This window comes from Oryzias latipes, chromosome 11, assembly GCF_053564925.1.
Source record: "Oryzias latipes strain Hd-rR chromosome 11, Olatipes_Hd-rR_3.1".
Taxonomy (NCBI): Eukaryota; Metazoa; Chordata; class Actinopteri; order Beloniformes; family Adrianichthyidae; genus Oryzias; species Oryzias latipes.
In genome coordinates, this window is record NC_136247.1 from 5,873,936 (window position 1) to 5,898,563 (window position 24,628).

The 24,628-nt window shown below is 40.7% G+C and overlaps 2 protein-coding genes across 4 annotated transcripts in view; both read left to right on the forward strand.

Annotated features, from left to right (window-relative positions):
- pag1 (phosphoprotein membrane anchor with glycosphingolipid microdomains 1) overlaps nucleotides 1–17,450 on the forward strand; it is a 51,647-nt gene extending 34,197 nt beyond the window's left edge. For all 3 annotated transcript variants that reach the window (XM_023960178.2, XM_078954584.1, XM_078954583.1), the window contains 8 exons: nucleotides 1,878–1,915; nucleotides 3,337–3,568; nucleotides 3,959–4,016; nucleotides 6,921–7,017; nucleotides 7,624–7,793; nucleotides 7,990–8,421; nucleotides 14,713–14,766; nucleotides 14,976–17,450. In XM_023960178.2, coding sequence (XP_023815946.1) covers nucleotides 3,381–3,568; nucleotides 3,959–4,016; nucleotides 6,921–7,017; nucleotides 7,624–7,793; nucleotides 7,990–8,421; nucleotides 14,713–14,766; nucleotides 14,976–15,335 — 1,359 coding nt within the window. In that variant the 5' untranslated portion in view covers nucleotides 1,878–1,915; nucleotides 3,337–3,380 and the 3' untranslated portion in view covers nucleotides 15,336–17,450. The remainder of the gene's footprint in view (nucleotides 1–1,877; nucleotides 1,916–3,336; nucleotides 3,569–3,958; nucleotides 4,017–6,920; nucleotides 7,018–7,623; nucleotides 7,794–7,989; nucleotides 8,422–14,712; nucleotides 14,767–14,975) is intronic.
- A 1,656-nt stretch (nucleotides 17,451–19,106) lies between these two features.
- The window catches only part of znf704 (zinc finger protein 704), a 45,082-nt gene continuing 39,560 nt past the window's right edge, over nucleotides 19,107–24,628 (forward strand). Inside the window, exon 1 of the mRNA XM_004074379.5 lies at nucleotides 19,107–19,948. Coding sequence (XP_004074427.1) covers nucleotides 19,712–19,948 — 237 coding nt within the window. The 5' untranslated portion in view covers nucleotides 19,107–19,711. The remainder of the gene's footprint in view (nucleotides 19,949–24,628) is intronic.

Genomic DNA, 24,628 nt, shown 5'->3' on the forward strand with positions numbered 1-24,628 from the left:
GCAAATGAATCTTTCTGTTGTTGAGGTTTTGTCCCAAAGGTTCAAAGAGATTCAAAGCTTCATTTCTTCAAAGAATGGGGACATCTTGTGGTCATCTGAAGTTGTAGCAATTCCCCGGGAGAGTGACAAAAAAAAGAATTAAAAAAACACATTTTCAAGCCCAAATCAGCATAAATACCTTAGAAAGGAAAATGTGGACTTTGATATGTTTTATATTATATATATTTATACAATTTACTAGCCTGTCAACATAATAGGGTAAAATGCAAACTAAGAACAATGATATAAAGTTGGGCCTCTGTCCCTCTCTAAAAACTAAAAGAACAAATATTAATGATGGAAAGCAAAAATATATATATATATATATATACACACACATTAGATGATTCTGCTGCATCTTTTTGTTTTAATGAAAACAAAAAATCTTTCTTTTGCTTAGAAACAGCAAACAAAGCTAAAATAGATCCTCCCAGATGAATTACTATTACCGTAAGAAAAAAAAAAAAGGTAGTAGTAGAGTTGACCATGACAAACAGCATTTGCAATCCTGGAATCATAAAGACGCTGTGAGGGGTCGAGCGGCCAATGAGGACAACAGAAGTTTATCAAAAATGAAAAGTTTTAATTTTCTCAAAAATGTAAAAAGATGAACAAACTGGGCCCTTAAAAGAGGTCAACAGAAACATAATTAACTCAGGAAATAACTTTAACTTAACCAACTGAACAGACCAAGTAACAGAAACAAACTGACCTAACCAAAGACACAACAGGGGATCATATATAGTGGCTGATCAGACCACTTGAGAAACATGGGGGGGGGGGACTAACATGACTACACAAACATTTAACAAAGACTATAAAGACAAGACTAAACACAAAACTTGGTCTCTTAGTGGAAGAGAAAATCATCAAAAGTGGAACAAAATGAATAATGACCCACAGAAGCAAAGCAAATAAACATTAAATAAGTCCATTGGTTTCTCCCCTGGAGGTTCCTGTAGATGGCGCCTGCCCAATTGCCTGACTGGAGTATTTAAATGCTGTGAAGGCTTGAGCTCCTCCTTTGCCAGTCCTCACAGCACAGCTCCAGGAGCAGAACCTCAGCCACACCCGTAGAGACCAGTAGCACCCTCCGCACTGGCAACTCAAAAAACCGGTGACATTAAACAAACCAAAATAAGTAAACTAAACAAATGTACATGTGCTAGAAATTATTGAAAATAGATAATAAATGTATATTTTAACTCAAAGAAATGTGTGCCTTTATTTAAGAATAAAGAATCTGAAATAATAAAATTAAAAATAAAGTGTGCAATGCTGGGGGGAGGTTACCGCCATTTTGTTTGTGGGTGTGGCACTGTATGCTGCCATCACAGACGCCAAAAAATATTTTTTACTTTTTAGACTTAGCGCCATAAATAGCACTGATGGGTAGAAAGAAAAGTTGCCATGGTGACGCAGCACAGTGGCAGTTGGTAATTATTCTGGATTACATTTGAGCTGGCGCACAGTGTCGTAGAGTGACACCTGGACTGGAGCCTTCAGGGAGTCAGGGAACGCTGTCACATTAAAAACCTCCCATTTCCCTCCCGGAAAACTCCTCTCTGCAGTGTGAATTGCAGCTCAGAACCCGGAGACGTGTCTGTCTCAGGCAGCCTGTGGGATCTGATACAGTCATGAACCTATAGGCCCCTCTGCTGCACAGACGAACCAATCAATCTGTCCGGGTTCCTTTGAATAAAAGGGTCACACAAAGCTTTTCTTTCTGAGGGAAAAAGTGTAGAGAGGATGCAACACAGCCACTTTTGCGTCAACAGTTGCTATTAAAATCACTATTAATCTTATACTTACTTATACTTTTATCTGCTCTCTTCCAGCCAAGGCCAAGACCGGACACATCATCCAAGGTGTCAAGGTACAGTAAGTCTGTTTCCCTCTCAGCACCCACTTGTACTGATAGCTGCATGAGCTGCACACATGGTTTTTCAACAGAGACGTTTTCATTAGTCCTTTAGAGAAAAAGTTTTTTTTATGTAGACTTTGAAGCTAAATAAGACTCACTGCATGAATTCGTTAAGGCTGGAACACGATCTTTTCCACAGTTCCTGCACACGTTAACATGGGACAGCTCCCACACTACATACAGTATTTATACCACATACGTTTGTGTAGTCACCAGAGATTAGACAAACTCTGTGCAAACGTCCCACCAGACTGGAGTCTGGCACATGCTCACAGCACCAGAAAACAGACAAGATGGAGCCGCTTTATTTGTCCTCTGTGATGTCCTTTCTGTTAATAGTATGAAGGAAAAACAGGAACAGAAACTGTTCTGTCTGCTTGCAGTTTTGTCCTCTCTGCAGCACTGGTAACTGCGCACACATGCAGATGCAGAGCACGCTCGCGTTTCTCACCCCCTTCCATCTGAACTCTCATCATGTCGTTTGTTTTTGGGACAGTTCATGAGGCTTCGTACCGCCTCACACATCTCCTGCCTCTGCCTCCCTCACAGCCCCACACCTGCGTCTCTGCACAGCCTCCATAAATCTCCGGTGATAAAATCCAGAGTTGTATCAGTTCGCTGAAACTCAACTTTCGCTGTCAGACAGAGACGTGACGCGGGTTCTGATGCTGTACCCGGAGCTCAGTTTCCAGCTGTGGAGGCTGGAGAGTGAGGGACACTGCAGCAAAGCCTCTGCACTGCAGTCTCTCTCTGCTCTCTTCTGCCACCTGCTGGCCAGACTGGGTCAATGCTTTGCTCTTAATAAGTTCGATTTATTTGTGAAAACAAAAGCTTTTAAAAAGCTTTTATAACGGACAATTTAAAGTCCAAAACCAAATTTAGTGAAACCTTCACAGATAAATATATCTCAAATTTGCCATATTTAAAATCTTAAAGATACACAAAGTCAGAACTACGTGAAAATATCTAAAAAAGCTTATGTGTAGAAAGATGTATACAATTTTACAAACATTTTTTCCATTGAGTGTTATATTTATGTATTTCTTGTTATATTTTTGTTTTGAACCATAAATTTCAAACCCATAAAACCCTTTTTTTAAACAGGTTGAATTTGGATTGAAAATCATACTAAAAGAATTATTATAAAAAATGCTCCAATACTATTTTCTTATTTTCTTTCTGTGCTCTCTTTGTTCTCAGTGACTTAAAACTTCCTAAATATGATCAGTTTTCTATTTATTTGTCTTCTTTTATAAATTCCTTTTTCTGCGATAATCAGACCACATGGTTTTCTGCAGAAACATGAGCTTGTCAGTCAGTTTTCCGAATGTTTTAATTGACCCTGCTTTGTTTTCTTTCTGTGTCCCCCCCAGCTGGTACCTGTCCGATGCCTTCTCCCCCCACAGTGTGATGTGCCATGGCTCCGGCGCTGAGCGGCGTGTGGTGGGGCCCGGAGGCGGGTGTCGTGGGCTCGCGGGCGGCAGCTGACGCCGGCGCGGCTGTAGTGCCGGCGAACGAACATCTGCTCCTGGTTGTCGCCCTCAGCGTCCTCACCGCGGTGCTGCTGGGCTCTCTGCTGCTGCTTCTCTGTGCGAGCTGCCAGGGGTGAGAGCGCCGTCCTGTCAGACGAGCCTGATGCCTGCCAGTCACAGAAAAATCCTTAGTGTTGGAGGCGGTTGTAGTAACCGTTCCACCATTAATGCAGCAGAGATGAGGCTGACAATTATAATTAAGCTAGCACGTACTTTCAAGAAGTTGATTTGTTGAATGAATTAAAAAACAAAAGAACTATTTTGTTCAGCATAAACATTGTACATAAACGTAGGAGCATGTACTGGTTTATAAACAATTTTACATGAAAGATGTAAATGAAACTTTAAAAGGGTTTTGTACTTTTGCATGCCTTGTTGTGAGGTTTTCCCATAATCCACCTGTTTTTTTTGTGGTATTTCTTGCATTGTTTCTACTTATCTCTGTCATTTTTCCTCCTTTCAGGCAGAAAACAGCAGCAAATACCCACGTATTAGGGGACCACGAGAACCTCATGAATGGAGTAAGTAAGAAATCTAAAAAAAAAATACCTGTTGTGTTTAAACTTTAAACTGGCATTCAAATATTTTTGGAGGTACATTGTCAATAGTTAAGCAGAGGAAGTTACACAATTAGAAGTCAGGTACAAATCTTAACTTTTCTATCTCAATGAAGAAGTTAAGTTATCCACATTTGTCATTGAATGATTCAAGGAAAGCGAGCTATTAGCTCATATCCTGCAAGCCACACGTCAAGTCATGCAAGTAGGTGTCAAATAACCTAAACTGGAAATTAACAACAGCCCCCAAAAGGCCCCACAACAAACAATAAAAAACCAAACCCCCAGCATACAATAGAAACTAGTGCTGGGCACCTCATGAAAAATTTAATTGCATGATTTTCTTAGATTAATTCCCAACTAATGGCATTGCTGGCAGCAAAATAGCCTTCACGACTTGGTGAATTATAATTCTGTCAATATTTCACAAAAACATAAAAGATGTTGCTTCCCTCAGATTGTAGGTTTGTGATGGGATTTTGAGAATAAATGACTCTTTGAGATAATTGTCTTTAAACATCTTACTGAAAAGTTGATCATAAGTTAGTTTTGTCTCATATCAAGTTTTATAAGATATTTAAACTTGAAACTAGGCAAAAATATTTGATGAGATGTTGTGTTTTTGCCGTGTTCAGGCTAATTTAATACCCCACTTTGTTACCCAAATGAGTTTAATGTTTCCGTCCCCTTCAATAAAAAGGATCTTTTTTTTTAGCTTGAGGTGAATTTCACTAACCTGACATCAATATTCCCGTTGATATAAAAACTAGTATTTATATGAAATCATTGAAATTCCTTTGAATATTAGAATTACTAATAAAATATTAAAATAATTCCTAAAAATATATTTACAGTACTTAGACCTAACCCGTATGTCACTAATATGGAACGTATCATTTAATCGAGGGCTCCACCTAATGTAGCATCATTTTGAGTGGAAAAAACACTGAAGAATATTTTTTATAGAGTTTGAAATGAATTCAGGCATGAAGGGGTTTTATAACTTTTTAAAAGTCCCAAATTGTTCATGTTAACCCTTAAGCCATCTTAGATGACCCCACCCTTCCACTGACGTGTTCTCCCTACCATGACAAAGGTGGATAAAGGTGGAAAGATTTCATGTAATCCATGGACACCAGTGAAGATCACAAATCATTGAAGAATGAAGGTTCAGAGCACCGTCTAGTGGGTCTAGATGACCCAACTCCCAATGATAAAGTGCCTAGGATAGCACAAGGGTTAATGAGGTTAAATGAATGCAACGAGCTGAGTTATCTCTACCGCTACACCTGTTTGTCCGGACATGCCTGTTTGTTTTTTGGGTTTTTTTGTAGTTAAAGTGCTGAAAGCATATTTACGATGACATATTCTTAAAAGTCCTTAAATTCACTAACTGAAAAAAAAGTATATTTTGTTTAAAATATCCTTTTTTTTTCAAAAGAAAAAAGTTTCAAAAGAACTACCGGTACTTGTAAGTTGTAATGTGATGCAAACCTTTGATCTCTAAAGTGATTTCTAGTTGCAACAGTCTCTGTTTCCAATAAACATTAAGCTACATTCAACCCTGAATAGTTCAATTATGACCTCTATAACAAATGAGTGTAGCTTTGATTCCTGTGGAAATATCCAGCTGTTGATGAAAACGCTGATGATGCCTTCTGTTTTTTAAAAAGCAGCAGCTGTTCACTGCCTCTGTCTGCCAGTGGACTTTTTATACATTTAACTGGAATAATGAGAGTATTTATTCATTTTGCATTTGATGATGGATTTTTAATAACACACTATTACTGCCAATCTCTCCTTTAGCAAAGTGTGCAACATTGAGTCTTTTGTGTCACTCCCTCGGGGGCATCGTGAGTCTGTCTTGCACTTGAACCCCAAAGACAACCTGTTTCACATTTGATTGATGTCCTCTCTACCCTTGTGCATCATAGTAATTTTCCAGCTTGTCACATTGTTATAAGAGAGTCCCATTTGGATGACGGACCATATCGCAGCCTGACGGGGTAAATGGGGGCTCTGTCTTCGCGCATGAGAAGATGAGCTCTTCCTGTTTCACCTGCAATCTGTCTGGCTGTCTTTTCTCTGCCTATCAGAGGTTTTTTGTTTTTTGTTTTACATTTTTTTAATAAACCGAACCAAGTTAGTTTGTAGCTCAGCCTACAAACCGAATCTTACAAAATGTGACCTCAGATTGAGATCATGTGCAACTACCTCATTCTGAATGAATCAGCTTCTAGTTAGCTGAAAAGAGTGAAGTGTAAGAGAAAAATACAGATCTCCCCACATTTTTGTTCATCAATTATTTTCCAAGAATATGAGACGTTAAGACTCACAAAACGCAGAGGTCATAAAATAGTTAAACATTACATCATTGAAACTAACATTAATGGCAGCGTTTCACCACTAGGTGGGGATGTGGAGCCTCATATTCACAGACTCAAATGAAAAACAACAAATCGTTTTTTTCTTTAACCTTCTAAGTGCGGGAAATTTGGGGGGGGGGGGGGGGGTTGTGAGGTTGTGACAATGTCTCCTGCAATACAGGACTGGGATGTGATTTCATTATTTTACCAGTGAAAGATTAGATAAATGTCCCCAACAGAGGCCTCTTTTCGACTTTTATTTGTTAAAGATGTCTGATGGGGGGTACGAGCAAGATAAAGTGTTGGAAAGCATAGAAGTCTCACCTTAAATGAATTGCAATATTGTGCAGAATGCATTGGGCTGCAGTGGCATTTGGGTTTCAGTGAGGTGTGAAAGTGACCTGATGTAAACAGAGGACAGGTGTAGATTGATTTCAGTCCAAAGCTGAAGTGAGCTCTCTGTGAGACCTGCAGTGACAAACACCCCTCCTTTGTTGTTCAGCTGTCGGAGAGAGAGACGGCCAGCCAATCAGCAGACAGCCCTCAGACTGACGGGGCAGTCAGCACCTCGCACAACGGTCCTCTCACCAGCGGTACAAGTAAGTCCACCCAATCCACTCTGTTTACTTCCTGTTTAAACCTGAAACGGAGAACAACTTGTTTTTCATCTCCTTTTGTTTCCATGAAAGGGAAATGCAAAATTAACTTTTTGAGCTTTTAGGTGTATTATAATGTTATTTCCTCAAAACAACCCAATTTCTGAGTATTCCATTAAAAACCTGCACTCTGAGCAGCAGCCTCTCCCAATTCTCCCAAATCTCACATCCAAACTCTTGCAAGAATAGTCTGCGCTGCCGCACCGCCCCCAGGCTGACGCACACACTCACTTTCTCCGCAGAGTTAGCAATGATAGACTAAACGCCTTGATTTTATATGCACATCCATCCTTCAAAATTCCAGGTGTTGCTTGTTTCCGTGGTCGAAACGCAGACACGCTGCCAGGCCGGCTCTAGGTTGACGTCATGAAATGACAACTTTTTTCTCATATTTTCACAAGTTTATTCTTTGTAAATTTTTTACTTTTTTCTCATAATTGTACAATTTATTCTTGCCTATCCATTTATTGTTTTTTTTTCTTTCACAGTGTCCCTAATACTCCATTGTAGTTTTGTCATCCATTACTTTTTTTCCCCCCAACTTCCCAGTTCTCACAGAGACACAGGACACAAGTCCCCAGTTGTCTGAAGAGATGCTCTCCAGCCAATCAGAGCTCAGGTCCTCCAAGTGTCATCAGGATCGAGAGCTTCCCAGCATCCCTCCCAGTAATGCCCTGATAGGGGAGCAACCCCCAGCATCAGGGGACAGCCCCTACGAGGTGGGTATATAAAGCCGCCTTACAGCAGCAGACGTTGTTTCCACTCAGTCTTTGAGCCTTTAAGAGTAAATAAAATTAACTAATTGATCATTTTATTAATTGAACCTAATAAACTTGATACTTTTACACAAGAATCTGCCATATTGCTTGAGTTTACAGCTGACAGCAGCACTGACAATGTTTTTTTTATATACAGGTGGTAAAGGAGATGGTAGTGGGCTTACGCGACGTCACCACCGAGGACTCACTATATGAGACTGTCAAAGAACTGAAAGACCCGCATGTGCAGCCATGCCCTCCTAATGGTACCGTCATTCAGCCGAGCCCCAAAGAACCCCCCACTCATCCCGCTCCTATTCTCAACGGCCATGTCAGCCCCGGCACGCCTGAGCGAGGGCCGCTGTGTGACGGGGTGGAGTACGCCTCCGTGGACCTGAAAAAGAAGAGCCGCCAGAGCGCTGACATGGAGGCCAAGAGGCGCTCCGATCATGCCGGCACTCCATCCCATACAGCTCTGGAAGCTCCGGAGGAGTTGCCGCCACCAGTACCAGAGAAGGTTCTGGACGAAAATGACAACCAGCCAGCGGTTACAAATGGGCTGGGAGGTGCCGGGCTGCAAAATGGGGAGGTGAGGAACATGAGCTTTTATTTTTCCCTTTTTTTTTTTTTTTTTTTTTGTGTCACAAAATGAAATGGTTAACTAAACCTCATGCTCTCTGAAGAAATCCACCCAGCTGGCAGGAGGAGGAGACCAGGGGGCGAACAAAGAAAAAAAACACGTGTCTCACGACCACAGTTATTATCTGCCAAGCTCCCATCGCAGCCTCTTTAGTCAACAATGGCAGAGCAGAGGGAGCAGAGGAGGAAAAAGAGCGCTGGAGTGAGAAAAGCAGGAAACACTGATAGATGAAATACCGATAGTGATGCTGAGGTGCTGAGAGTTTGACACGGGGAAAAAATGCTGGGAGGACTGGGAGCCATTAGGGGTAAATGTCAAGATTCAGGGACAGAGAGATTGATAGAGGACGAAAAGGAGGAGAGGGAGCCAGCAGCATACAAATAAAGTCCTCTGCTGAAAAATGGAAAGTGGTGAATCAGATCTAAAAACTAGACGTCCAGAACAAAGCTTGGTAGATGTGTTTTCTTATCAGCATTCATCAGCTCTGCTTTTCATCTGCAGTTAAACGGGATTTTTCTACTTTAAAATCTACAATAAGACACCATTTAAAGCTTGTATTCTTCCTTACTATTTTCAGAACAACTTTTTTTTTACTCATAATTTAATGTATTTTTCCCTTTTTGACATCCCTGGCAGTGAGGAATACTTGTGGTTTCTGCCTAATCCCCTGAAGAGTGCAGAGATTTCTCTAAATAACTTACTTACTGACAGACTTTGCAGACTGGAACCAGACACTGATCCAATCATGCACACGCCTGAGTATGTGTCTGTAGTAGCCCACAAATGTCCACAGTTTCCCTTCGTCACCTCATCGCTCAGGCACAGTTACGATAACATGTGAGATTACCGGTACCTGCGTTCTGCTAGATAGATATCCCAGAGCTGACTAAAGGTTAACTGTAAATGCTGGGAACTGTGCTATACGATCAGGAGTTGACACTGATGTTTTTTTTTAACTAAACATGTATTTGTGAGCTTGATGTAAAGCAGGTGACCACTGTTACCAGGCCTGCACAATAAATCGGAAATGTATCATTATCGCAATATCAAGCTGTACAATACGCATATCGCAAAAGACGGCGAAAATTGCAATAAATGGTTACCTTAAATGTGCTAAAACAATCTTATGGCAGATTGAAGTATTTCACTCATCAAATAAATCCATTTATGCATTTGACCAATCAGATGGACGCCTTCTAGTTGTAGGCCAATCCGATTGAGTTCTTTTATGTTAGATGTTGACCTCCAATGTAGAGGAGGGTAAACTCTTATTTAAATTAAACTGTTGCAGTGAAAGAGAAATGATGTTTTTGGTTGTTTTGCCATTTGTTCATGTATCGCAAGTTATATCGTCATCGCTATATTGATCCCTAATATCGCAAATCGCAAGCTTTCCTCATATCGGTGCATCCCTCCCTAACTATTACTGTTGTGCTTGTTGATGGATTATATAGACCTAGCAAAGTCCTCTGACTCTCTGATTTATACAAACAAACACTCAGATTATCGACTCATTCCCTGCTGTGAATGCATGTGTAGATTTTAGGCAGTTTTTTAAACTCTGTCAGATTTAAATTGATTGAAAAAACAGAGGACTGAAAAAAACCCAAATTTAATTTTTAAACCACCTGGAAATATCATGCAGTTTTTTTTTTTTGATTTTGTTTTCTTCTCAAAATGCACAGGGCTTTACGTCACTTGGTCTCTTTTTTGTCTGCTCTTGTACTGCGAATGGCTGAGTGGCCCAACTGTATTCACACTGTCCCCAAACCACACCAGTGAACCGCAAGTGAACTGAGACCCTTTTTTCACACCAGAGTTTAGTCCAGTTTACACTCCAGCCAAATGACGAAGAAGAAGAGAATGTCCCTTTGTTAACGCGCCTTTAAAAAACTCACTCCGATCATCGTCTGATCCATTGTAAGTGGTCTTTTCATTCTGATTATGTGGCTTTTAGGTCATTTTCTAGTCCAGTGTTTTTCAACCGGTGTGGTGTGCCATGGGAAATTGCCCTCATTAACTGATCTAAAAACATTTCCCATCTCCAGGATATCAGCTCTTTGTTCATCCAAACAGGCCCTGATAAAACACTGAGTAGTTAGGAATATAAAAGATCATAAAATACTTTTTTCTTTGTGTTTATTTGATTCTATTAAAGACATTTTGATAAGAATGACGGTACAGCGATTTAGCCGCGGCTTCAGCTGTTTTCGGAAAAGTCCCGCCCCTTTGACTGTCTCCACCAATCATTCTTGGAGGCTTAATCACACGTCATCAGTCTGACCAATCAGAAGTGGTTCAAGTCTTCACTTCCTTGTTCTAATTCTGCTCCTAAAGTCTCTCAGTTCTACCAAAAATACCAGCTAAAGCTCGTCTTTAGCGGTGTAGCTTTCCACAGAATCCGGTGTCAGACCGTGGAACAAGTGAACAAAACAATGAAACTCAGAGACGTTAGTCTGTCTGTGTTCGGCTGTTTGCACTACGTCTCCCATGATGCATTGGGTTAAAGTGACAGCATCTCAGCGCACAATGAGCCTTTCTTTGTTAAACGTCTTGAAACCACACAAACAGTTTTTAAATCTTCTAACTTAACTTTTATTACATCTTTTAGAAAAAACTGTTGCAGCTTCCAGCTTTTTCTGTCACAATTATCACAAAAATGCATGTGAGATTGCAGAGGGGCTGTAGATCAATACAGACTATGAGTTTCTCCTTTTTATTTTTTTTTATTTTTTATATTTTTACAATTTTGGATGCTGGTGTGCCCCGGGATTTTATTCAAGGTTAAAGTGTGCCATGGCTCAAAAAAGGTTAAAAAAAACACTGATCTAGGACATAGTTTCTGCATAGTTCTAAATAGTTTTGATGGCAGCTTTGTCACGCAAAAATTTATGTGAGCAAAATCAAAGATAGGAAAAAAGTGAGATGACACACAACAAATGTAAAAACATTTGTTTGCTAACGTAAAAATATTTTCTGAAAGCAAAAAAAAAATATTTGAAAGCAAAAAAAAAATTGAAAGCCAAAAACACATTTTTTGAAAGCAGATTTTTAATATTTTCATTTGCAACTTAGAAAAGTGGCCAGGCCCCCGTTCCCCTTTTCTGAGAGCTGTTTACCAGCTCTCCTGCTCGCTTACAGTCCCTGAGACCACCAACCTAACATTACCGGTGCAAGAAAAATATGGCATGCAGTATTGGAGCTATCCGGACGTACAGTTTTGGGCCAGTCACCAGCTCAGACGAGGAAAACAAAGACAAATGTGGATCTAGTCATCTACAAGTGGATGCATCAGAATGGGGCGGAGCAGGGAGCTTGTAGGCGGCCCAATGTATTTTCTACATCACAACTACAAGCTTTTTTTAAATGAATTTTTTTCATCTGCCTCTTATTCAGAGTGATTTGAATAAATAAATACTCAGAAATGCAATTTTAAACTTAATTTTCTTTACATATGTCCTCCATCATCAGAAAAATGCTTTAAGAACATTTTAAAAAACACCTAAGACACAATTTTCATTGGAGTGGGTCTTTAGGGTGGCCTCAGAGCTTATGGGAAGTAAAAAAAAAAAAAAAAGAATTTAGGGATGTGAGCACCATGGACTCTATGTAGGGAAAAAACGACCCTGACAAAAAAGTGTAGAAACATGTCATTTTTGTAGTTCTGAGTTATAGGGGAATTATCCATAAATGGTAGGTACACATCTAGAGGGACGAGCTGTTTTCTTCCCTTTTTTTATTTTTCTTGCCAAAACTAATTTTAGACAATACTTCCCCCACATAAGCAGCTACCGAAACTGCGTGACATTTCAAGGCAATTTGCTTAGTTATGTAGCAAAACCAAACCGTGGTGCAAAACTTTTTGGGGTTATCCGCCTGTACAAACCGAGAACATTAGATCATTAGATTATCCTAATGTGAAAACACCTCCAAAAGAGCCCCTCCTTAAAAACCTGTTTAAAAAAAAAGGCTGCTTTCCCACACAAAGGGGAGCTTTGTCATGCACTTGCAGATCCAGATTTTAAGCTGCTTCTTCTACAGTTTTCCAGTTTTGACAGAAAAAAAAAAACAGCTATCAAATCATGAAAAGCAGCAACAACTGTTTAGCTTGGCTTGCCTGCGTGTCGCCTTTGGGCTTTCCATGGGAAGTCCAGGAAATGGATTTGGCCCAGCCAGTGGGCTTCTGAGTTATACATCAGGGTTACAGTGCAAGTACAAAATAAATAAGAAAAAGTCCATATTGAGTATTTCAGCATTGATGTGGATCTCTAAGGACATTTTTTCATAGAGCATGCCATTGTAATGCAGCTTTCTGCAGATTGTGAAAAATTATTTATGTGCATATATCAACATATGCCCTACCAAGTCGGGTTTAATCGGCTTACAGCAGGTGCTGTCTGTCACATCTCCTACATACATACCTCATACGTCTAATCTTCTCACACGTAAAATCGCATCACGTGTAATGTCTGAATGTGCCAGTAACAAAACTAACACTTTCAATAGTTTTACAAGAAATTTTCAATATCAAACACCTTTTTAAGACCCTTTTTTCTTTTTTTTGAATATATAAGTGCCAAGTCACCTGCCACTTGTTTTATACAAATCCTCCTTAGGGACGCATCTTTGGTCATTGGTTGGTTGATTCAAGTAGAAGACACCTGCTGCATTGTTGAGTGTACATCAGATCTATAGATGTAATCATGTCTCCAAACGCAGTCTATGCATAAAGAAGTCGTATTGATTTACGTGCTCCGAGAGAATAATGTGTACAGAGATACTGAGACCAGCAGCCGCGGTCAACACTTTGATAGATTATCTCTGTGCACGGGTCTTCACCCGGATCCTGGGAGCATCGCTTTCACCCGAAAAGTAAACATGGGCCAATTTCACTTCTTTACAAAAAAAAGTAGTATGACTTACAAAATTGTATAACTTAAAAAATAAAACGTATACATTTAGATATTTGTTTTCCCCCACATGATCCTAAAGATAAATAAAAATTGTCTTTTTGGTGTTTTTAACATACTATTGTGAAATTTCTCTGATGATGGAGGACATATGTAAAGAAATTAAGCTTAAAATTCCATTTCTCAGTATTTCTTTATTCAAATTGTTGGAAATCAGGAGCAGACAAACAAATGCAATTTAAAAAAAAGCTTGTAGTTGTGATGTAGAAAATACACAAGCTCCCTGCTCCGCTCCATTCTGATGCATCCACTTGTAGACGACTAGATCTATGTACCTCTTTGTTTTCCCCATCTGAGCTGGAATCTGGCTCAAAATTGTACAGCTGGATGGCTCCAATACTGCTCGCCATTTTTGTTGCACCGCTAACGTTAGGTTGGGGACGTAAGGAGCTGTAAGCTAGCACGAGAGCGTGTAAACGGAAAGCTCTCAGCACTGAAAAGAGGAAGGAAGGGTGGGGTAGCTTGTGCCAGTGGCCCTGCCCACAACTCAAAGGCGAATTTCTAATAAACTACTGCTTCTCAGCAGAAACTATGTCCTAGAAAACGACACAGGTTTTCTGATTTCCATAAAAACGACATAAGCATAAGTTAAAGACCACTGGAAACGCTTTGAAATGAGATCAAAAGATGATCGGAGTTGGACTTTGACAACATAGTGAGTTCTGACAGAGATATTGAGGTTCTTGTTAGTCTGCTTAAGTCTTGAGTCCTGCCTGCACATGTGCTTTGCTGATTAATGGCTACCTCATCGATCATGAGGCAAAGTGGTCTGAGGCTGTGCAGACATCACCCCACACCCCGTTGCTCACTATCGACTCTAACTCCGCAATTTTGCCAAATTAGAAAAATAATAAACAAAACAAACTTGCAGCCTCAAACAGAAACTGCAAATGGAGAGCATGCCTTTTTCTCCTGCTGCCAGGAACGGCTTCCTTTCACTATTGATCACTTCCCAAGCATTCCCTTCACATTCAGAGGTTTTTTTTTTCTTCCTCTGGAGCATGTGTTGTGGATTTGTCAATAGTTTCAGTGCATGTTTTATTAATGGATGTCAGTTAGACCTTCCTTATTTGCTTCACCTCAAAGATGTAAAGATCTGTTATCGCTACAGCTTTATGCACTCTGATATGCAGAAAAATAGCCACCTAAATCTTAAAAAATGTAAATCTGTCTGCCATTTCAACAGCCTTTTTCTTAGAACATTTCTGTTTTTGTTTTTTTTAACTGAAGACATTTTTTTGATTTGAATCTTTTTGTGATCTCTCCACAGTTACACTCCCCCCTGTCTCCAGGCTGCAACAACCACATTCTGTCAGACAATGAGGTAATTGTGTGCTTAACTCTCCTATTTCCCCCACCTCTGTTTCCAGTCATGAGACAACAGCATTGTTTCTGTCTGCAGACTTTAAAAAGGCTAAACTGGAAAAAACAGTTGCAGTGTGTTGTGCAACAATGAAAACATCTATATTTTAAAATCTGGTGGTTTTTATTGTTGTTTTCATAATTTTGTTGTGTATTCTCTGCGCCTTGCAGTCAACTCTGTTCTCTACGGTCTACAAAACGAACTGTGACAGTACTGTTAGTGAGGAAGACAAGGAGCACGACTACAGCAGCATTGCGGAGATCAAGGGCATGGTCACGGCCTCCTCCTCCAGTGACCTCTACGCCACTGTCCAGGACTTCGACACGCCGCCTGACGAAACCCAGCCGCAGCATGACCCTGCTCTGGAGAGCACGGATCCCGGCTACGAAACCATCCGCATGCCAAAGTCTGCTAGCTCGGATGACGACCACAAGGCCAGCGCGGAGGCAGAAAGAGATGCCGCCAGGCAAGAACCTGACTACGAGAGTGTGGCAGAGCTGGGACTCTTTCCGGAGATGTCCCGCCTTTGAGTCTGCTGTGAAACGAGCCGTTGCCTCAGGACACAAAAACACACAAAATCTGCTTTTTGCAGCTTCGAATATCGAGGAGTGAAGTCCTCGCTGCAGCTTGGGTACAGTTAATCACATCCTAACCTCTTTCATTTATCGCTCTGGGTAAAAACCTGCGGTACTAGTTGGCCTTAACGTCATTATGGACTGAAAAGAAATCAAATCACAACACTTTAAACTTGACTAAACAAAAGAGACCAAGATTTCAGTGCCATAGATTCAAGCACTTATTTTGTATGTGAAGGTTAAATAATCTATTCTCTCTGCAGCTTAGCCTCCTCATTGCCATCCATTATGTTTTATAAAGATTTCACAAGGTTCCCTTTTACTTTTCTTCAAGTTCCTGGAACTTCCCTAGCATTTTCCTGGGATTTCAAAAACGAAACAACCAAAAAAAAAAGATCAAACCTGATCCACAGCTGAACACAGGCAGAAATTTCTTCCCTACTGTCACATCCATGTCTGACCGTGAAAGGATAAACGCCTGCAGAGATAAAAGCAAACAAAATATGCACAGAATTTTTAACAAGGTTTCAAAAAAAGATTTGAATCATTTTTAGTACTTTAGAAATTCATTTTGACCCTTGTGATTCATATTTATTGAAAATTGTTTTAGTGCTATGTAATTGTATAAACAAAATATGTATGTGAGAGAAGTTAGGATAAGTTTTATAGGAGTTTCAAATGTTTGAAAATAGGATGCAAACTGAAAGGGAGTTGTGAGGTTACTGACTGTTGGGTACGTGTAACTATTTAAGAAGACAAAAGGAAAAGCTGAGATTTTTTTATGGTTTGCACACAAGCTGCAGTACTTTAGTAAAGTTACTTATTTGGTTACTGTTCTAGTCTCATTCTTGGTACAAAAACTCTTCACTGGCTTTAAAGCACAAATTTATGGTACTGGATGCTTAATGAAATCCACAATCCAGTTACATTCCTGCTCAATTTGAACATATTAAAACTATACCCATCTTTTTGTAGCTTGTACTGATGAAGTGCCAGTTTGGGCTTGTATATAGTGAAAAGCACTATTTTAACCAATTGTTTCTCGCTGGATATTTGATGTTAACCTTATATTGTTCTGTGTCCAAAATGGTGTCATTTAAATATAAATGTATGAAGTGCACTGATGTATGTCAAATCCGTCTGTAGGAAATCTTTTTTACATTTTTTTTTTCATCCATTGTGACTCTTCTAGCTACCAAATCCAGTATTGGACATGGTACAACTCTTATGGTACAACAATTCTAAAAGAAAAAAAAAGTGTGGTACTAAAAGTTATACTGATGCTTAAATAATGTTTATCTGTGTTTAGTATGAAGTTAACAGCCTGTGAACCTTGCTGTAAATGCTTTGCTGCCATAATGACATATTTCCAGCCACCTTAAAATGCTGCATTTTTTATTTTATTTTTTTCTGTATCTTAGTTTTTCATTTGACGTGCTGGATCTTGGATGCTGGCTAAGCCCAGCCTGACCACCACTGGATTCAAAAATGCTTTAAAAACAAACAAGCATTTCCCTATGTTGGTGGAAAATTTAAAAACCAATCCACTCCTGAATGAAGAGAAGAATCCCTTAAAAATGCATCTTATTGTTCTCATAAACTGACACAGCTATTTGGACATCAGATATATGCTTGATCAGAAAAATATCATAAAGGACCTCCAAGGAAATGGGAAAGGAGATGCTTTAGTGCCAAATCTAATCACCACACACCGACCTTTGTTAAGAGACACTTACCTAAAACCACTTAAGCTCTCTAGCTGTGTGTGTTGATCATTTAAACCCATGCACTCCTCTTAAGGAGGGGGTGGGGGGAGGCTCTGATTGAAGGGTTCAGAAGCCCCCCTGAGCTGCTTCTCCCTTAGCTCTACTTCTCCCCTAATGAGACTGTTTGTCCCACCAACGACCAGACAATACCATGCTGACACCGGCCTTTGATCAAAGGGCAAAGCCTGTTTTGGCGGTTATGAGCACATCTGTCACTCCACTGTGTCCAGTTTCCATCCTGTGCATGTAAATATTTTATGACGTGATTCGTTTGACTCAAATCTAAATAAAAGAAAGTGTCTCATGTTGCCTTTGTGTTTGCTTTCTATTGTACAGTGCTCTTAGTTTTCACAAAAATGAAAACTATTTGAGCAACTTTGACATAATTTTTCCTTCTTGCTTTTGTTATCAAGTTTTTTTTTAATCAAAAAAGTGATGCAGAAAAAGTTTTATTCAACAATTGGTAATTTGTGGGGAAAACCACACATTAATTACCCACTCTTGTCATTTATTGATCTTTAGTATTTTAAAAGTGTTCCCAGGGGTGTTTTAAATAAGATTATAACATTTTAAGCCAAAATCAAAAAACCTGTGTTACTCTCCAGGACCGCTCCCAGTCCCCTTCTCCTTTTCATTTCTGAGAGCTCTTTGTTTACACCTTCTCCTGCTAAGTTAGGGCTCTCCTCTTAACTTAACATTACTGGTGCAACAAAAGGGCGAGCAATATTGGAGTATTTTTTTCGTCTGCTTCCTGATTCGCAACGATTTAAAGAAATGAAATTGCAGAACTGTAATTTTGAGCTAAGTTTTTGTTAAATAAAAATCCTCCATTATCAGATACAAGAACATGTGAAAAACAGGATTTTTATTGGATTGGGTCTTTAAAGTTTCTTGTCTAAAAAATGGCATACCTTACAATTAAGTCGTGAGTACATGTGGAATAATCAAAAATAATAGATTTTTTTTAAATAACTAAATAACAATCAAGAGGTTGATCCAACATTTAAATGGTCAAAGAGTCATTGAATATTTGGCTTGTAATGCAGAACAAGACAAGCCTGTATTTAGATAGTGCTTAGAAAAACAAGTTATCGTCATATGAGCTCATCCATCCAAATACCTATGTTTGCCTTTGATATGTCTTATAAGTTTTATGCTGCATGTTTTTCCTGACACTACTCTCTGCATTTACCAGGCTCGGCCTCTGACCAGCACAAGCAGGACACTTGTTCATACCCTGTTGAGGCATTTATCTTTCATTTCGTTTTATGTCTGTTTGTTTTTTGTCATCTGTATTTCTGTATTTAATTGTGGACTTTTCTGGGCCATCGCGTTTGGAGGGCAGTCAGACATTGCCCCGAGTCGCCCATTAATAAATCAGGCCTTGGAATAAAATGATGTCTCTTTTACTATACTGAGGAAAGTACACATCAAGTGATATTTTTTAATGAAAGACATATTTTTATCCAGATTACGGATGATGGAGCTAAACAACTAAACCCATTTAGCAGGATTGTTTTATTTTTATAGTTTTATTATATTACCCTAAGGCTAAAAAACAAACAAAAACAGAACAAGTCCTAGTAGAAGATAATTGGTTATAACTAAAAGTTAGTTGTGAATTTATAAAAGCACCTAATAGTTTTATTGTAACAAGAAAAAGATAGTTTAGAAAGCCTGTGGCTTTTCAAAATGTGTATTGTGGAATAACACGTGGGCTTCCTTAGCCAACATTCCCGGTTTTCCCTATTTTTCCCGCCTCCGCACCCCCGCCCGTCTTGTTTTGGTTCCATCCTTGCGTCATTGTTTTGAATGGAGCATCCTCGGGAGTTGCTTTACCCTCTGTCGGAGGAGAGGGGTGGGGGCGGTGGGGGTCTGTGGAGGCGTGTACTGCGTCGACCAATCAGAGGCCGCCTCGGCCGCCGGACCGCACATGTTTACAGGCAGCATTCCGCCGGTAGAGGCTCCGCTCCCCCGCCGCCGCCAGCGGACTGGATGCTAGCAGTCGATGGAGCCGGAGTCGGCTAACGGGCTTGTTTTTGCATCATTTTCGATGCCAAACACGAAGAAATAACGCGTTCATCCAAAGTAAGTGAAAAAAATTCAACGTATTTGCTCTAATGCTTTTCTTTTAAGTCCGACAACTCCACTAAAATGGCGTCTTTTGGTTAAATCGCGGTGAAATGTCATTTCGGTTCCTGGTGACACAGAGGCTCCGCGTTTTCCCGCCGACCGCTCAGCCAGCAGGGGGCAGTGGGGAAAACAAACAGGTCGAACGGAGGAAAACTGGTCGCCGGCTGGAAGTGGAGTCTGTCCGCGTCGAATGAGTCGCAGGCGGGAACTGAGTCAAAGTCGTCCACGGTGGCCGGTTCGGTGCTGCTGGGCCGTCTTTCGGAGTTTTCTCCCCCCCGAGTATGTGGCCGTTTATCGGTGGAGCGTGTAGTGAATCTGCTGCGGGTTTGTGTGTTCTCCTCGACGTCGTTGACCGGGTGTGAATCTGCGTTTGGCGACACCGTTTCACCGGATTTTGGCGGCTGCGGGTGCAGTGACAGTCGAGTCGCGGGCATGCACACGAGGCGCTTGGTGAAGCGGTCGATCCTCGGCAGCCGCGTTTACGCCCCGAGTCCGACCGGGGACGGTGCCCCGGTGACAGGAGTGGTCCAAGCTGTCAAGCAGGAGAACAGGGACGTGGAGGTCCGGCGCAACGTCTACACGGTCCTCATGCAGGACGGGAGCCTGAAGGAGTTCACCGAGGAGGAGATAGCGGTGGCGGCGAAAGGACCGCTCAAGTCCAGCCTGAAGGTGTGTGTGTGCGCGCGCGCAGCGGCCATGGCCACTGTTTTTTTTTTTTTTTAATTGTGTGTGTGTGCTGTTGTTTTTTTGCACTGTTTTGCAGCGTTTAACCGCTTCCTGCTCGGAGCGGATTCAGCGTTGCTGCAGCCTCCGTGTTGACGGCAGATCGAACCGGCTCGCACTGAACGTGCATCCGTGAAAACACGTTTTTATTTTTGTCGATCATGCAGCTGCGGATTTGGTGAAATAATAAAGAAGCTGTCGTGATATTTGTCGTCATCTGATATGTAGGACAAAGGGCTTGATGGGGCCTGCGCACTGTTTATGTGGCCTCATGGGTGGGCAATGCAAACAAACAAATAAGCAGTGACTGCAGCGTTTTTTCTTTTTCATTTGCATTTAGGTTGATCATATTTTCAATTAGTTAGTTTTGCACCCACATCTTTTAAATGCACATGTGTATCCCATTAATACATTGCACCAATAAGAAAGGCAGTCATCTTTGACAATACCCAAATTCCTTATTCTGTTCAAAGCTTATTAGGTATATTGTGTACTTTGACTCCAGCTTAAATGGCTGGTTATAATCTATGTAAAAACAGGAAAATAAGCCTCTTTTTGATCTAATTTACTCTAAATCTTGCAGCTTTCATTGGTTTATTTGACTTGAGTTTTATTTAACCCTCTTGTGTGTCAGTTTTTATGGCAATGATCAATGGAACTCCGCTAAATCTCGAAAAACTAGTGGTCCACTTCTGTTTTCACGCATTCCAGGCAAACTATGTTTCCTCCAGCAGCGAAGCTCGGGTGTCTTTTCTGAAAGCTTTTAAAACGAGTAAAATAGATTTCAAACCTCCACAAAAACCTTTTTGTAAAGAAAACCCCCGATAGTCACATGATGGAAAGCTGGCGCAGCTGAGGCTGGAAGTGTGGTCCTCACACAATGGTCAAGTCTCTTTCGGCACGTCTCAATTCCCCACTGGAGTCAAAAACAAGCCATAAAAACGAGGAGGAGGAGGAGTCCGCTGCGTGTGTTGGTGCATCTGTGCAGCTTTTGTGTGTGTAGTGAAGGAAGTATGGGATTTTTTCCTCTGGTGTGTGCTTGTGAGCTCCAACAGCTTTCCGTTTTTAATTGATTGTGGGATGAGAAAAGATGAGGCCCCATTTGTACTGCGCAGCAGCTGTACGACCAACAATGTGGACACCCCCAGGTTGGCAACGGGTGGCTTTCCCCAAAGTATCTCAAAGCTCGGCACCGTGCCCAGCCACAGCCTGTGTCTGTGTGTGTGTTGGGGAGCGACTTGTTGGTCTGTACAAGTTTGTTTTTTGAGACCAGCATTGATTTTCTCGATGTTTTGTGATTGTGTTATTTAGTTTTGAGGGAGTTTGCTGTTGTGGAGTGCAGTGCTGGAGTGAATGAAGCAACGCAGCTGAGAGACTCTTTGTTCTGAAGCTGAGATCCCACGGCGAGCTATAGCTTTGGGGGTCTGCATGAAGCACACCGAATGCCGGATGCTTCATCCCTATAGTGGAAAATGGAGATGTACTGATCTTTTGAGGAAGGGGCTGTTTTTTGTTGACTCGTAGATCATTCACAGTTTTCTTTACTCTCTGACACAAGAGCAGGAATGAATGGAGAACTTGAATAAACTTCAATACTGCACTCACTCTTAGACCATAATCCTAATGATGGTGTTGATGTTTAGTTGCGACTTTAATATTTAATAACCCACTCTGATGAAAATGCGGGTGTTTTAACATGTTCTTTTGGCACTTTTCTGTGTGAAGATTATTAAGCTTTACTCAGGAGCTGACAGAAAAATGTTGTTCGAAAAAGAGAATATTTGTGATGTAGAATAAAATATGCTGGGTGGGCCGCTCTGTTCCCCAACACCCCACCCTGGCCCGCTTACACTCAGGTGTGTCAGGAGTGGAGAGATCATGGAGAACCAATACTTATGTGACACAGATTTTGGCTAAAAACGGCATAATTCTAATTCATAAAACACTGGAAATGCTTTTACAATAGATCAAAAGATGATTGGAGGTTTTTAACATAAGTCATGTAAATTTTACTAGTTTTCATTCCATAATTGTCCGTATTTTTTGATGTTGCACGTTGTTGGAAAATTTGTTTTATCCAAATAATAAAAACTAACTAGTTAAGTTAGTACATTATTTCCTGTTTTGATCTTTTGGAATTTGAAATTCCTCGTTTCCCTTTTTTGGAAAGGTCTCTAGCGACAGCAACTTCAACCTGGGGTTTCCCAAGTGGCTGCATTCTTAGGAGCAAGGCCTAGGGGATTAGGGGACTTGCTCCTTTTGGGTCCCAAAAGTCTGGATCCTCATTCTTTTCGGACTTTGGCACCAACGGCTGTCTTCTTCAGTCTCAAATCTTGCAGGAAAATGTGGCTGACGGATCTCCACCCAGACGATCCAGAACGGATTCATCTCAGTGCAGGCAGAGATCAGGATGAGATCCTGCAACCGGTTGTAATCCGGTATCTCCACAGTGTGAGAATAAACTATGGATTGAGATGATAATGCTAATAAATGTGAAGGCACCACATGGTGAAGTAATGGCAACAATAGCTTATAGGATTTCTGATTTTCTCTTTGAAATATTTTAGACAAACTATGAATACAAGATTTTAGTACAAAGAAGTGCACACGTTTAATTTAAGGGCCTACACCATGCTGTTCTTAAGACTTTTATAGTAAACAATATCCATGTACATGATAATATATTACCTTTGGCTAACACAAGAACGTTTTTTTAAATCAAATATGAGTTATTTTCGCAGCTCATTTTCCTACCCGGAAGTAAGACGGCTCGACCTCTTCTCTCCGTGTGGGTGGCGCCCATTTCCTCACCTCGAGTCGGCCCTGGCAGCGAGTCTGCATCTCGCCCACAAAAGCAAAACAACATCCAAACTTTTGCAAAGATGGATGTGCATATAAAATAAATGCGTTTTAGCCAAACACCGCTAGCTCCGCGGAGAAAGTGGGTGTTTGTGTTATAACCTGGGGGTTGGTGCTGGGAAACGCCGTGGAAGCGGCTGTTCTTACTGGTCTAGGTCAGCTCCTGAGAACCCGCTCGTTTGGTGGTTTTGGGGGGGGCTGGTGCTCAGACTGTAGCTTTTTAGAGGAATGCTCCGAAAAGTGTGAAGGTATCAAAATACCGCTTTGGGGTTTCTTTTCTTAAAAACTCAAAAAAATGTATTTTGCATGATATATGCCCTTAAATACAAATGCAAAGTCTTTTTTCCCTCCCCTGGTAAAACTGCTATGCAATTGCCTGGCTTGAGTATAGAAGGCACTGCTTCCGGGAGTGCATCTTTATACCCATGATGCTCCAGGAGCAGGACCAGTCAGACCTGTAGCCCCCTCTCCCCCCTCCAACAGCGGTAACTTAAAACCTAGTGCATCACACAGACAATGAACTTAAATAAACCGTGTAAAAGTATTTACCTTTGTTTTCCTTTCAGGCAGGAGTAAAGGCTTTATGCAAATGTTGGATCAAATGCCAGATAACGAGAGACGACATGTTGTGTGCATTTTATGAAGGGAAATGCAACACCCGTCTAAATTCAAACCTAATCAGAAAACTCCAACAGAACGTGACACAGAAAAAAAGGATTTTTAAAATAGATGTGACGGCGTATGCTGCCATCACACTCCCACTGAGTGCCGTTTGTGAGAGTCAAACTCCAGAGAGGGAGAGGATTAGATGAACGGACCTGCCAGCAGCGCTGACCTCAACCCCAGCTGGGCTGTGCTGTTCACACCACTGACCAACAGCAACCAGGATGTGACAAATGCTGGTTGAAATGCTGGGATGACACCTACAGCTGTGTGCAACGAGGCAGGTGACCGGCATGAGGGAAGATGCCAGGCTAGTGTGCCTATGTAAGCTTCTTTCACAGGCTACTGAGGTTCCCACTAGTCAAATAAATTATATTTTTTAAATCTGTCGATATGTCTTGTATCTTCAATCATTCAATCTCACAAACTAGAGTCCATTGCACATTTTATGTTTCATTTGCAAATTTGACAAAACAAAGAGCTGGATTACAATTTTGGAAAAACCAAACTGACAAAACTGAGCAGGTTGTGTTTTTGCTGGAAGACTGCAATTGTTTACATGGCCACTAGAGGCAGACTAAAAATAATAGTTCACCATTGACGATAAAGAGCACATGTGTCAAACTCAAGGCCCGCAGGCCAAATGTGACCCAGGAATAAAATAATAAATAAAGAATAAAATAAAAATTGGTGTGTATTTATTCATATCTAGGGGGAATCGGACTTGAAATATCAGATTGGGTAACTATACATTAGGACTTAATCACTGTCCATATAACCTAACATGACAGAATCAAATGTAAAAGGATTTATGCTAGAATAACAAGCAAACATATGTTTTCTATGCAACTGTAATTGTCACTTTAAAAAGTTATAATAAACAAATGAGTTATGTAACATTAAGGAGTGGTTACATTAATTTTTCTTTACATTTAGTTACATGTATAAGTTTTATCTGGCCCTTTGAGGACAACCACTATGCTGATGTGGCCCTCGGTGAAAATGGGTTTGACACCCCTGATTTAAAGTTTTTATATCACAATAAGGTTTGTTTTTTTTCCATATCAGGCGATAACGATATATATCAATCACTATATAATCCAG